At 44.0% G+C, this 15,109-nt stretch overlaps 2 protein-coding genes across 6 annotated transcripts in view; one reads left to right on the top strand and one right to left on the bottom strand.

Moving 5' to 3' along the window:
* TBC1D5 (TBC1 domain family member 5) overlaps window positions 1-15,109 on the top strand; it is a 365,348-nt gene that overhangs the window by 86,688 nt on the left and 263,551 nt on the right. Inside the window, exon 1 of one of the 5 annotated variants that reach the window (XM_087712829.1) lies at window positions 2,300-2,318. The exons of the other annotated variants lie outside the window; for them this stretch is intronic. The gene's annotated coding sequence lies outside the window, so the exon portion shown is untranslated. Of the gene's footprint in view, window positions 1-2,299; window positions 2,319-15,109 lie in introns of those variants that run through there. 5 annotated transcript variants of the gene reach the window in all.
* Window positions 4,543-6,154, bottom strand: LOC148045824 (uncharacterized). Its single transcript, XM_087714379.1, is given in 5 exon segments — window positions 4,543-4,769; window positions 4,987-5,178; window positions 5,181-5,671; window positions 5,673-5,773; window positions 6,017-6,154. Coding segments are annotated over 5 exon segments (1,149 nt in total).

Raw genomic sequence — 15,109 nt, 5'->3', positions numbered from 1 at the left:
TTTGATTTGATCATATCTATTACTCATTAATATATATTATTCAATCATCTTATCTCAATTTGAGTACTGACTTGTTTAAAACTTTCTGTATATGAAGGCTACCTAATATACCCTTATATTTTTCTTTGACTTTTTCCATCTCCTTTTGTGTCAGTGGAAATTCTCAGACATCCAGGACTTAGTTGTCTCAAAGGTGCTCTTTCAAAAAGCAACTGGAAACAGGGAAAAATTATCCAGTTGCCTTTTGAAAAAGCACCTTTGGGTCTATGTCTTTTTTGTTTTCAGATTTTTAATAAACTTTATATACGTATACAGATGTGCTAGGTTTTTTTTGTTGTCATCTATTTTTACCTGTCATTGGAATTGTTTGCACTTGTTCATTAGTTTCTCTTATTTTAAGAACTGTAAGCTGAATCTATTTCCCATTAAAATCAGCTTTTTTGAAGTTCACCATATGTAATGATTACACTCATCTTCAGTTTCTATTATGGAAAAGATAATCAAGCAACGAATTAGTGAACACCTAGAAGCAAACAAAGTAATAGCCAAAAGCCAACATGGGTTTGTCAAAAACGTATCATGCCAGACTAATCTTATTGCATTCTTTGATAATGTGACAAAATTAGTGGACCAGAGGAGTGCCATTGACATAGTTTACTTGGACTTCAGTAAGGCATTTGATAAGATAGACCATAACCTACTAGTAGAAGAATGTGGGTTAGACAGCATCACCACCAGATAGATTCGTAACTGGCTGACCAACTGTACTCAAGGTGTAGTCCTCAATGGAACTGCACCTTCATGGAGGGAAGCATGCAGTGAAGTACCCCAAAGCTCTGTTTTGGACCCAGTACTCTTCAACCTCTTCATCAATGATTTGGATGAGGGAATAAATGGGGAACTCATCAAATTTGCAGATGATACCAAGCTGGCAGGAATAGCCAACACTCCAGAAGACAGGCTTAAGATACAGAAGGATCTTGACAAACTTGAACATTGGGCACTATCTAATAAAATAGAATTCAATGGTGAAAAGAGTAAGGTTCTACATTTAGGCAACAAAAATGAAATGCACAGGTACAGTATAGGTGCTACGTTGCTCAACAGTAGTAACTGGGAAAGGATTCTTGGAGTCCTAGTGGACAACCATTTAAATATGAGCCAGCAGTGTGCAGCAGCTGCCAAAAAAGCCAACACAGTTCTAGGCTGCATAAACAGAGGAATAGACTCAAGATCACGTGAAGTGTTAATACCACTTTATAATGCCTTGGTAAGGTCACACTTGGAATACTGCATTCAGTTTTGGTCACCACGATGTAGAAAAGATGTGGAGAGTCTAGAAAGAGTGCAGAGAAGAGCAACAAAGATGATTAGGGGACTGGAGACTAAAACATATGAAGAACGGTTGCAGGAACTGGGTATGTCTAGTTTAATAGAAAGAAGGACTAGGGGAGACATGATAGTAGTGTTCCAATATCTCAGGGGTTGCCACAAAGAAGAGGGAGTCAAACTATTTTCCAAGGCACCTGAGGGTAGAACAAGAAGCAATGGGTGGAAACTAATCAAGGAGAGAAGCAACTTACAACTGAGGAGAAATGTCCTGACAGTTAGAACAATTAATCAGTGGAACAGCTTGCCTCCAGAAGTTGTGAATGCCCCAACACTGGAAGTTTTTAAGAAGATGTTGGATTGCCATTTGTCTGAAACGGTATAGGTTTTCCTGCCTAAGCAAGGGGTTGGACTAGAAGATCTCCAAGGTCCCTTCCAACTCTGCTATTGTATTGTATTGTATTGTACCCCATTACATGATCTCTTTCTCTCATTCCAGCTCCTGATGTTTTCATGCTTTTCTCCAATCTAGGAAGGAAAAAGTTAGCAGTGAGACTAATCAAGAATTTTCTACAATAGGAATGCTTGGTTATCAAGTAAACTTACCAAGTTTGCTTCTTACTAGATGTCAGGCTAATTAAAGTTTCCTGTCATTACTATCTCTTATCTTTTTGAAAGATAGGCATTGTTGCTTCTTAGAATTAAGTCAGTGTTGAGGAAACCTGAATTAGTCACATAGAAAGCACACAAATATTTTGCTTCTAAATTTTATCTAGGATTTTTAAAGTAATAGTTTTGATGGCATAATATAAACCATGAGCTCAGGGCAATAGTAAGCCTTAAATTACATGTCATAAGTCATATTTGTTAAAAGATTATTAATATGAATATTTACCTTTTGTGTAATAATTTTTCTATTCTATTATCTTAAAGATTACTGCTTGGGACAATTTCTGGAATTGCTTTGGAATTTTAACAGCCGTTAGATGGTAGGTTTAAAGACAGTTGAACAAAGCAAGTCTGAGGATAGTTAACAAGTATTAAAACCTACACAAGCCATTTTATATATTCCCACCAATAATTAACATAGACATAAACTTCAGCTGACACAGTCTGCATTCTGATGTACTGTGCTTGATGGTAGCTAATGTTTTTTTAAATTTTAAAATAAAGTGGGTAGGGCTTTTCAGAAAGAAACATTAATTTTTACAGATTGTTCTTTCCTATGGTATTAATCCATACTTGTCAGATCTCAAATTTAATGAACTCTTTCAGAGGAAACAAAGCTATCCTCTTCTTTCTTCCATTTGTGAAATTAATTCTCTGCATAGATGTATATATACATTCACCAGGAATTCCTATAATCATGTGAAAATAAAGCAGCCCTAATCTTGTCTTCTAAAATATGAAGGGATTCATGTCATGGACTTCCACAGTGAGAGAAAGACTTTTACAGTGATACTAATTTCTATTCTTTCTTCATTTTAATGTGAGCATTTTGAGATGTGATATTTTTGTCTTGCAGCTGAGTAATTAAAACGTGTTTCATACCAGTATATTACAAGACTTGCAAAGTTCTGTTTGGGAATAAGGTAGAATAAAATATGTCTCCTTGTTATCACTTAGAGTATACTAGTAAAGAACCCTACTGTTTTTGTTTTGTTTTGCTTCTTAAAGCCCCCTGCTGCTGTTGATTACACCTAGATCTGCTACTGATTGGAACTGTTAAAAGGCAAAGATAGTGTGGATGGTTGCTGAATCTTTTAATTGTAGCACTAATAAGATGTTTTCTCTGGGACATGATGGAGCTGATCATATTAATAAATGTATAAAATGTCCATGAAAATTCCCTTTGCCTTCATATTTTGAAGGTGTGAATCTAGTGCTTTCAATCTTAATGTGACATGTCAGGTGCAAGTTTTTTTTTTAAAAAAAACAAAACACTTCTACTGAATATAGTTAATGGAATGCCATAACACGGGGAAGAAAAACCTTGCACAAAATATATTTTGTATCATGAGAACATTTTAAAACTTGCAAATTCTGTGAAAGAACTGTAGGAAAAAGAGGTAATCCTTGATTTATAGCCATTAATTTACAACACACTGAAAAAAGTGACTTATAAACTGGTCCTTGTATTTATGGTCCTTCCATTTGGTTTGCAGGATCCAAATGTTCATGATCAAGGTTCGGGTGGTAGCCAAGTCACCGTAGGGTCATGCAATCATGTTTTGTGATCTTCCCAGTCGGCTTCTGACAAGCAAAATCAATGGGGAAAGCTGAATTTGCATAATAGCCATATAATTCATTTAGCAACTGCGGTGATTCGCTTAAAACTGTGGCAAAAATGCTTTTGCAAAATTGGGCATGACTCACTTAATCATATTGCTTAGCAATGGTAATTTTGGTCTCAACTGTGGTCATATGTCAAGGATTATCTGTATATAGATATCTGTTCAAATTTCTCTGACTTATGTTTTAAGGGCTGGTGCAGAAAATACCTGGAAAGCATTTATCTCCCTCTTTATACCCATGTTTGATGAAAAGAAGTGCTGTTTCTATTTCAGTCAAACAAAGGTTCAAAACCCAAAATTTGGTGTGCGGATCTTCTATCTCTCTGTCTCTGTGTATGTAAATTCAAAATGAGGGTTGGAAGGAATCACAGTTTGAATGGCTTAGTGCCACAATGCTGAGGGGAGGGGGAGTAGGAGAAGGAGTAGGAGGATGTCTCAATATAGCTAAGCTTACTTCTATAAACCTGAATACTGGCAACTCACCATCTGTATTTTCCTACTATGTGTTTGGGCAATTAAACACCATGTCATTCTCATCCTAAGCCACCTACTGACAATTTCTACAGATTACACAAAAAAGATATATAAAAACAATTCATTTTTATCATTTATCACCATATATGGTGATGGTTAGTAGCAGAATTTACAATTGCAATAACTATTGACATTCCATTTGGCTAGCATTTTTCAACCTGAGAAACATGTGTTGTTCTTGTTAGTTGCAAAGTTGTGTCTGACCCATCGCGACCCCATGGACAATGTTTTTTCTGTCCTCTGCCAACCCCTGGAGTCCATTTAAGCTCACACTGGCTGCTTCAGTGACGTCATCCAGCCACCTCATTCTCTGTCATCCCCTTCTTCTTTTACCTTCAATCGTTCTCAGCATTAGGCTTTCCTCCCCAAGAAAAAACATCTTAATTTATTGGCAGTAGTCCCCATATGCGGTGATCTTGGAGCCTAGGAAAATAAAATTGGTCACTACTGCCATTTCTTCCCCAACTATTTGCCTGGAGTTGAGAGGGCCAGATACCATGACCTTAATTTTCTTAATGTTGAGTTTCAAGCCAACTTTTGCACTCTCTTCCTTCACACATATCAAGAGGCTTTTTAGTTCCTCTTCACTTTCTGCCATTAGAGTGGTATCACCTGCAAATCTGAAGTTATATATCTCCCGGAAATCTTAATACCAACTTGTGATTCATCTATCCTTGTCTTTCTCATGATGTGCTCTGCATATAAGTTGAATAGGTAGGGTGACAGTATACAGCCTACTGAACTCCTTTTCCAATTTTGAACCAATCAGTGGTTCTGTGTCCAGTTCTCACTGTTGCTTCTTGACCTGCATATAGATTTCTCAAGAGACAAATAAGTTGGTCTGATACTCCCATCTCTTTAAGAACGTACCACAATTTGTTGTGATCCACACAATCAAAGGCTTTAGCGTAGTCAATAAAGCAAATGTTTTTCTGGGACTCCCTAATTTTCTTCATAATCCAGCATATGTTGGCAATTTGATTTCTAGTTCCTCTGCTTCTTTGAAATCCTGCCTGTACAGTTTTCGGTCCACATTCTGCTGGAGCCTAGCTTGTAGGATTTTGAGCATAACTTTGCTAGCATATGAAATGAGTGCAATGATGTGGTAGTTGGAACATTCCTTGGCATTGCCCTTCTTTGGAATTGGAGTGTAAACTGACATTTTCCAATCCCGTGGCCACTGTTGAGATTTCCAAATTTGCTGAGAAATTGAGTGTAGCATTTTTACTGCATCATCTTTCAAGATTTTGAATAGCTCAGCTGGAATATTGTCACCTCCAGGAGCTTTGTTGTTGCACAGACTACCTAAGGCCCATTTGACTTCACATTGTAGAATGTCTGGCTCGAAGTCAGTGACCACCCCATCGTGGTTATCAGAGATGTTAAGCTCGCTCTTGTGTAGTTTTTCTGTATAATTTTGCCACCTCTTCTTAATCTCTTCTGCCTCTCTTAGATACCTGCTAATTTGGTCCTTTATTATGCCCATCTTTGCATGAAATGTTCCCTTCATATCCAATTTTCTTGAAGATATCTCTGGTCCTCCTTATTCTATTGTTTTCTTCTATTTTTTTCCACTGCTCTTTTAAGAAGGCATTTTTATCTCTTCTAGCTATTCTCTAGTGTACAACAGGAGGGGCTACTGATGGATTATTGTCACAGTTTGATTGGTCTGGAGACTGCGTATTATTTTTGCAGCCATTTCTCTATCTGACTTGTTGCTCCAGTTTTCAACTTAGTCTGGTCCTATTGTTTTTCTTTTGGCTCCTGATTGAATCCTTAGATACTAAGATTGGTAAAGTTCTTTAAATTGGCTTAATAAAAATTCTAATTAGAGGTATCTGGCTGTTGGCTGTTCACACGCTGCCATCTTCCTGGGTCATCAGAACACCAGTCCGGTAGCCAGATTGTGGAGCCTGGGTGATTCCCGTTTCCTGGGAAAGGGGTATCAGGCTCCGAGAGGCAGAACAGTGAGGAGAGCGATCTTCCTTTTCGGCCATAGCCCGTACATCAGGAAACACCAAGACTGCAGCTTGCTGGCGGAGTGATCGGGGCAGAATGGCGACAGATGGTGGCCATTTTAAATTTGGCCAAGAGGCTCTGCAGCAGCTATAGTAAAGGTGACGGGCTCTGCTCATCAGCCATAACTCTCGTTGCCAGCCGCAATGCCTGGGAGTTGATCAGAGGTGGCTGGGCTGCAACAAGGCAACTCGAAGGGTGTGAGTATTCCATGGCAAGGTCACAAAATGGTGGCCTCCAGGACCGATGCCGACTCGGGACATTAGATCAGGATCAAGCCCCGAGAGTGGAGGAAGGATCACCTAGGCCCTGGTATGCCCAGGAGCAAGGGGCCCAAGGCATCTGCTTCTCAGTGTCCCTCTAGGGCCACAGTTAGAAATGAGCAGCGCAGACAAAAAGTGCTTGAGAAAAGAGTGGCCTGAGCTGAGTAGCAGAAGGAAGCCCAGGCCCATAGGCTTAGCCCTGCCCACAGGTCAAGATCACCTGTGAGGTTATCTAGCCCTTCCTCTCACTCTCCACTATCTCCTGTTAGACCCAGAGGGCAGGCTGGGTATGATATTTGGATAACAAATCCAAATGGCTATAGCGCCCTATTCTGGGGGGGGGGGGCTTGTTTATGTAGTCTTTAGACCCTATCCGTGTGGAAAACAAGGATAAGAAAAAGGTGTTGCCAACTACCCCTAAATGGCCAGGAATGTGGCCAGCCTCATATTCCTGGTGGCTTCCCTTCCGGGCCCCAGAACCAGATTATCAGCAGCAGAGATACTTTCAACCAAGGTCTGATATACAGAACCCCAGGCCATTTTATCAAGACAGGAATAGATTCCACAATCAGCCCAAGCGGCCCTTTCACGGGTCCGGAGGTTGTCCCTACCACAAGGGGAAGTGACTCAAATCCGAGTCTCCTCATAGGTGGTCGCCTAGCTCAATTTGTGGATCAGTGGGAATACATTATGACTGATTCTTGGGTCCTCAGCACAGTGAGGAAGGGGCTCAGACTATAATTTATCTCCTTTTCACCAAACCACTTCAGGCAGTTCCCGTCATCAAAGAACCAGGTAAAGCACAAGTTCATGAGGCTACCTATTCACAATCTACTAGAGATCCAAGCGACAGGCAGTTCCACTAGCAGAGCAAGGATTGGGGTTCTACTCTAATCTTTTTGTAGTGCTGAAGAGTTCGGAGGGCTGAAGGATGATTCTCGATCTGAAGTCCTCAACGTTTATCTAGTCTACATAAGGTTCAAAATGTCCTCCTTGTCCTTCTTGTAGGGGGTCAGGTGGGAGATCACCTGGTATCCATAGACCTCACGGAGGCATACCTGTGTATCCTGATTGTACCAGCACACTGCAGGTTCCTCAGGTTCTCTCAGGCAGGGTCCCATTATCAATATTGGGCCCTTCCCTTGGCCTGGCATTGGCTTCCAGGACATTTACAAAAGTCCTGGCCGCATTGGCAGCTTTCCTGCACACCACCCCAGTGAGACTCCAATGCTACTTGGATACATTCTGGTCCAAGCCCAATCGTCCACACAGGCATCTCACAATCTTCACTTCCCGATCCAGATGCTTCGGGACCTGGGTTTTTCAGTGAACTTTGTGTAAAGTCATCTTCCACCTTCGATGAGACTCCTGCATTTGGGGGAAATTATAGACTCCAGGACAGGGATGGTATTCCTGTCACAAGACTGTCAGTCCAGCCTACGAAGGTCAGTTTGGCAGGTGCTTTCCAAGTGGACAGTTCTTGCCGTCGAGCTTTCCTGCCTGTTAGGCAAGATGATTTTGTGCATTGGGATAGTGCCCTGGGCACGATTGCACACCAGGACACTGCAGTGGGCGCTCTTCCCTTACCAGTGGAGGTCGATGAGCAACTCAAACCTTCTTATTCAAGTGTCGGCTCAGGTGTGCCTGTCTCTTTGATGGTGGTTCGTCCCAGCGCTGCCCAGGGGATCCAAATTCAGGGAACCAACAAGAGTTACCATCACAATGGATGCGAGTCTCTTCAGCTGGGGAACATTGATGGAGTCATGACTGGTTTGTGTGTGTGTGTGTGTGTGTGTGTGTGTCGATGGACAGTGACAGACCTGCACCACAATATTAACTGGCTCAAACTGAAGGCAGCTTGTCTGGCGCTGTGCCACTTTCAGAGCTCCCTGCCAACCGACACATACTGCTCCTGACAGACAACATCGCCACAAAGGGCCATGTAAACCATCAGGGGGGCACGCACTCAAAGGCCTTGTGGATAGAGGCACAAAAATTTGGGTCTTGGACAGGACAACAACTTGCTTCAATTGTGGCGGAGCACATCTCGGGGTCAGCCAACCACCAGGCCGATTGAGTCAGCCGGGCCACCATAGACCATGGAGAGTTGTAGTTTAATCCCGAACTGTTTCAGCAAATTTGCCAGCGATTTGTCACTCCAACAGTGGACCTATATGCCACCCCGGTTAATGCCCAGCTCCCTTGGTTCGGATAAACCAGCAACCCCTGGCTGAGTGAGATCCTGTCCTGAGGGATTCTCCAGGACCGATCTACTGATAGGGTCCATAGGTCGGTGAATCATGGATGCTTGGGCCGGGGGGCGAGAAATATGACCTCCATGCTCTCTGCTAGTGCCTTCTGTATGACCCTTAGGATAAGGGGAAGAGGAGGGAAGGCATAATGCAGTTCTGGAGGCCAAGAGCAATGGAGAGCATCGACCCCCTCCACCAGAAATCTGGAATAAAACCTCAGGAGGTGTGTATTGTCTGGGGTGATGAAGAGGTCCACTAATGGGAGGCTGAAATGGTCTAGTGATGGGTACAGGCACCACTTGGCTTAGTCCACTGACGCTTGGCTGAGCCAGTCCACGTTTGCCACCCCAGAGATGTGTACTGCCACTAGATAACAGGTGCCTCTCTGCACAGAGGCCCAGTCACTTGGTCTCTTGCATGAAGGATCAGGAGCGGATCACCCCCAATAGTTTATGTGGGCTTTGGCAGCCATATTGTTCATCAGAATCAGCACATAGTTGTTTGAGACCATCTGCTGAAAGTGACAGAGGGACAGGTGGAACATGGTCAGCTCCAAACAATTGATATTCTGAGTCTGGTCTTTTTGGTCCCCCTGGGCCATCTGAGACTGACGGAAGGCTCCCATCCAAACAGGCTGGGAGGCATTCGTAGTCACTGTCAGTCGTTCCAGTTCCTTGAAGTAGCCCCCTCTGGCAATAGCTGGTGACCTCCACCAGTGCAGAGACTGGATGACCTCTGAGTGGACGGTGACCATGGTTATGGAACTGCTGTTGTCCATTCTCTGAAATGGTAAAAGGAACCATTGAAGTTCTCTGATGTGCAGGCGTGCCTAGGGGGTGATGGAAATGCTGGACACCATTTTGCCCAGTAGCCGTGAGGGCATGGCTAAGGATATAATCCTCTCCCTCTCGACCTGCCTTGCTAGTTCACTGATGCTGGTCTGTTGCTCCTGGGACAGGTAAACCCTGCACGTCTGTGTATCAATAAGAGCTGCCAAACTGAGCAGCCAGTTAGTTGGTTCCAAGTGACTCTTGTCAATATTGATGGAAAAGGCATGTGAATGTAACGTCTGGACCGTGAGTCTCAGGTCCTCCCTTGCTTGGATGATAGAGGAGGACTGGATAAATATATCATCTAGGTAGCATTTGGACCCACACGGGGATGGCCCGCAGATGGGCTACCAATGCTGCTAGTACTTTAGTGAATGCCCTGGGCACTGAAGAAAGGCCAAATGGTAGGGCTCTATACTGATAATGACAGCCCACATAATGAAAACGAAGGTATCACCAATGAAGGTGCAATATGGGAATATGGAGATAGGTTTCCGTTAATCTATGGACGTGAGGAAGTCACCCTCCTGTACGTCCCCCAGAATGGTCTGCAACGAGTGTATCTTAAAATGCCTGTAGAGCAGATGGCGGCTCTCCACCCCGCTCCAGTAGCTTTGGGGATCATGAAGAGAATTGAATAGAATCCCTGCCTTCATTGACCCTCTGGCACCAGCTGGATGGTTAGAATATCCAGTAGGTGTTGAATAGCCACCTGCATGAGAGCCCTCTTTGCCAGATTGTGTGAGACAGGGCAATGAAGGAAAAATCTTGGGGGTGTGAAGATGAATTCTAGGGCTAACCCAGCCCTTACCATATCTCTGACTCATACATCTGAGTTAATTTCATCTCAAGGATGGGCCAGGTGGCCTCCAATGGGAGAAATTGCCGCATCGGCATTAAGGACGATGGAAGAAACCCCCCCCCACGAAAGGGGCTTTTAGGTCTACCTCTAAATGGTCATTCCGCCTGTTGTTGTTGCCTTGGGAAGTACCCCCCCCCCTCCCGGTGGCCTGAAATTTGCTAATCCATATTCTGGGGCCTAAAAGGCAGGCCGTTACAAGTAAGGCAAGGGGCGAGATTATCCCCTCCTGGTGACTGATGGCAATTTTTTTCCTAGTCTCCACCAATATGGGGTGTAGAGATTCTCCGAGCAAGGATTCCTTTTTAAATGGAGCTGATGCCAGGCACCATTTGTGGTGAGCATCTGCCTGCCACTGTCAGAGCCAGAATAACCTCCGCGCTGCCTGAGGAGGCCAGAAACTTGGTTGCAAATCTGGTGACGTTAAGAGCTGCATCACCCAAAAACTGGCTCACCACCACCAGCTTGTTGACATCCTGGTGCGCTGTAGTATCTGTCACTGGGATCCTTTCCTGCAGCTGTCAAAGCCAAAGCAGTGAAGCCCGATTAAAAAATGACGCTGTTGTGGAAGCCGGACCGCCCATGACGTTGCTTGAAGGGTCTTTTGCAGGGTGAGATCCATTCATCTATCCCCTGGCTTCAAGGACTCCTCGGGCACCCTGGGCAGAGTAGATGAGGTAGAGAGTGCAATGTCTTGTTTAAATGCATTGGCAATAATGTCCTGCAAATTTGGTTGGGCCATTGGGTCTGCCTGCAGTTCTGGGCGAAGACCCATAGCCCATGGTGGAGCAAAAGTGGCTGTTGGCGCTGCCCTGCCTGAAGAATAAAGCTGCTCTATGCGGCCAGATGGAATATTTAAATCTGACACTGATCCCCTTAGACCTGTGGTGTTGATAGGGAAAACTGGGCTTGAAGGAGAGATCTGCCCTTCAGCTCCCCCTGGTGACAGAACCACTAGTGTTTATCATAAGCAGAATAGTTTTGCCTCTAAGAAGGGATCCTGATTGCCAGCCTGAGAGCAAAGACGAATAATGTCTTATTCCTCCTTTTTTCAAATCTTGAGGCAGGCTTGGAGCTCTTGCTGGGCTTGCTCTGCTTAGTAGTGGTTTTAGAGCTACATTTGTGCCTTTCTGAAATTGAGAGCCGCTTTGAAGTTGAGGGAGCTGCTGGCAAAGATAACCCAGTTTGCCCCCTGTCTCTATCAGCCTGACTTCCCTCGCACTGATCAACTGCTTCTGCTGTGCCCTCCATTTTGAAAAAGTGTCAGGCAGCATTTTTCGGGCCTTTTTTCCATCTGCGCTATGCAAGGATGTCTTCAGCGCTTGGAAGAAATATCTGGGGCTATTCTGGCTGCAGGTGAGGCTTCCAATATTGTAAAAAAGTGGCCCCAGTTGTTTGCCTGCCAAAAGCGCTGTTGATTTGAGTGAAGTCTCTTTTCGCATCTCTTAAAGTTCTAAGAGCTGGGGGAGACAGACATTATACACAGGCCATGTATTTCCCTGCCCACTTCCTTCATCTTTTTCATGTGAAGCACTACTCCCAAAAGGATCGCTGAAGTCTGGATTCCAGGTACCCTCTTTTTCAACCATCCATCTTCCTTCCCCTGCTACAGCTCATTGTTATAGCTCTCAATCCACTCTGGTCCCTTGCTCGGGCACCTTCTCTTGCCTGGGTCAGCTGGACTGCTGTCTTTTTGTTCCAGATGAATGCTTATCCAGTCTCATCCCAGCAAGCAGGTCACATACTACCTAGACCCCTTCCAGTCAGGCTTCAGGCCCGGTTACAGCACAGAAACCGCTTTGGTCGCATTGATGGATGATCTCTGGAGAGCCAGAGATGAAGGACGTTCCTCCATCCTGGTCCTCCTTGACCTCTCAGCGGCTTTCGATACCATCGACCATGGTATCCTTCTGCGACGACTGCGGGAGGTGGGAGTGGGAGGCACCGTGTTGCGGTGGTTCTCCTCCTACCTCTCGGACAGGTCGCAGTCGGTGTTAGTGGGGGGGCAGAGATCGTCCCCTAGGCCCCTAAATTATGGGGTGCCTCAGGGTTCGGTCTTATCCCCCCTACTATTCAACATCTACATGAAACCGCTGGGAGAGATCATCCGCAGGCACGGGATTAGATACCATCAATATGCGGACGATACTCAATTGTATCTGTCCGCCCCGTGCCAACTCAATGAAGCGGTAGACGTGATGAGCCGGGGTCTTGAGGCCGTTATGGACTGGATGAGGGTGAACAAGCTTGTGCTCAACCCAGAAAAGACCGAGTGGCTGTTGTGTTTCCCTCCCAAAGATTTGGCTATTATTCCACCACTCAGGCTGGGGGGTCAAATTTTATACCCCTCAGAGAGGGTTCGCAACTTGGGAGTCCTCCTGGATCCACAGCTGTCATTTGACCACCACTTAACGGCTGTGACCAGGGGGGCATTCGCCCAGGTTCGCCTGGTGCGCCAGTTGCGACCCTACCTGAATCGGGAGGCTCTCACAACAGTCACTCGGGCCCTTGTGACCTCTAGGCTGGAATACTGCAATGTGCTCTACATGTGGCTGCCCTTGAGGAGCATCCGGCGACTTCAGCTAGTGCAGAATGCAGCCGTGCGAGTGATTGCGGGTGCACCCCGATTCACCCGCATAACACCTATCCTCCGCGAGCTGCGCTGGCTACCTGTTGATCTCCGGATGCGCTTCAAGGTGCTATTAATCACCCATAAAGCCCTACATGGCAGTGGATCTGGATACTTGAGAGACCGCCTTCTGCCAATTACATCCCTACGACCGATAAGATCTCATAGATTAGGCCTCCTCCGTATTCCATCGGCCAGCCAGTGTCGGCTGGCAACTACAAGGAGGAGGGCCTTCTCAGCAGTAGCCCCGACCCTTTGGAACGAGCTCCCCGTGGAGATTCGTACCCTCTCCACCGTCCAGGCCTTCCGCATAGCCTTGAAGAACTGGCTCGCCCGTCAGGCCTGGGGATAGGATAGTTACCCCGCCCGAACGATGAGTGTATGTTGCTTGCTATTTTATTACATGTTTTGTCCTAATGTCTGTATTCCCCTTTCCCAGTTTTTGTGTGAGCCGCCCTGAGTCCCCTCAGGGAAAAGGGCGGCCTACAAATTCTAATAAAATTGAAATTGAAAATTGAAAATACTGGTCAGTCTCCTCTTAGCAGACGGGTTAAATGGTGGGGTCATAGTCAGCTGGCCGTAGACTCTTCTTCCTATCTCTCCTCTCTCTTCCTTCCCTCCTGCTGCTTGCTGGTCTATTCTTCTACTGCCTCTGCTCCTTTATTGATTCTTCTGCCTGCCTGCCTTTCTATTGATCTTTCTCTTCTCCTTCTCTTTTTTTAACTTTTTAACACACACTTTCCCCTACTTTTCCCAACACTCGTTTCTCCACCTTCCCTCACACTCGTTTCTCTGCCTTTCCTCAACTTATCTCATGCTTTGCTTTCCCCAACTCGGCGGGATGGAGGCCAGGTGATCCGGTAGGCCCTGCTTCTCTTTTCTCCCTTCTCCCTCAGTCTTGCCCCCAAAGAGACTCACCTCTCTCTTTCACCTTCTCCTTCTATCTCTTGCCCTCCTCTTTTCCACCAAAACCTCTTCCTTTTCATTTCCTTCTTCCTCTTTCTCCATGCTACACTTTCTTTGGTGTATATACTAATTTTTTAGAGTGTTTATTAATATATAAGCATTTAAATACAAAAGCAGGAAGCAGGCATTAGATTGTGATATTATGAGATTAACAATTCATAATCAAAGACTAGGATACAAAGAAAGCAAAAAAGAGGCCTGTAAAGGAGTGGATGGCAGGACAGAATTCCAAATAAATCCTGATTTTTGTTTGGTTGATGAGGAAAGATGAAACCATAAAGTTTGATACTTTGGATTGGAATATAAAATTTAGTCATTCTCATTTTTTTTTCATGTTCTCATTTTTGTAAGCACTAAAAGTCCATCTGTTTGAAAAAAACAGCAACCCACTCTCAGATTCTTTAGCTTACTTCTGAAATTTGCAGCCCTTGAAAAAGTTCTGAGCTCCAACATTCACTCACCAAGGCTGGGAAAAGAGTTTTCCAGATTAACAGAGATTTAAAAGCCATTTCTAAAATCAGTTGGTCCAGTCTACCTTCCCTGTTCAAAAAAGACAAGCGCTTCTCTCTTTACAGCAAAAGAGCAGAAGAAAAAACCTCCCAGAAATCTCTCACCTAATTTGCCTGTTTGTAGTGTCTGATTTTAATATATAGTACTCAAGATATCCTTATTTTAATCGTCTTCTTAATACATTTTAGCTAGGAAACACTTCTTACAATTGATTATATCTAGTACTAACATTAGTATGTCTTTCAATACTGAACTTGATCATAGCATTTTTTATTCATTTTTGTGTAAATGTCTATTAAATTTAATTAGTTAATTATTTCTATACTATCCATTTCATTTAAGTGATTCTGGGTGGTTTACAACAAGTGACTAAAGTAGTTTGTACAAGTTTTGGAGCAATTTTTTTTTACAAATGTTTCACTAAGAAAAATGCCAATAGTGTCTCTAGTAAAATACAGGAAAATGAATACTTATTGTCTTTAATAAAATATAGGAAAATAAACACTTATTTAATTAGGAAAGAAAATATTATTTCTAGGGACCATAAACACTTTTAATATAATGTATATATTACATAACATACATTATATTATTCAAAACAATATATTGGTTTACAAAAGTGACCAA

This window comes from Thamnophis sirtalis, unplaced genomic scaffold (assembly GCF_051295495.1).
Source record: "Thamnophis sirtalis isolate CommonGarterSnake01/CBP01778 unplaced genomic scaffold, rThaSir2_p1.2 scaffold_4, whole genome shotgun sequence".
Lineage (NCBI taxonomy): Eukaryota > Metazoa > Chordata > Lepidosauria > Squamata > Natricidae > Thamnophis > Thamnophis sirtalis.
Note: the sequence above shows the minus strand (reverse complement) of the source record. Positions and strands in the feature narration are given on the sequence as shown.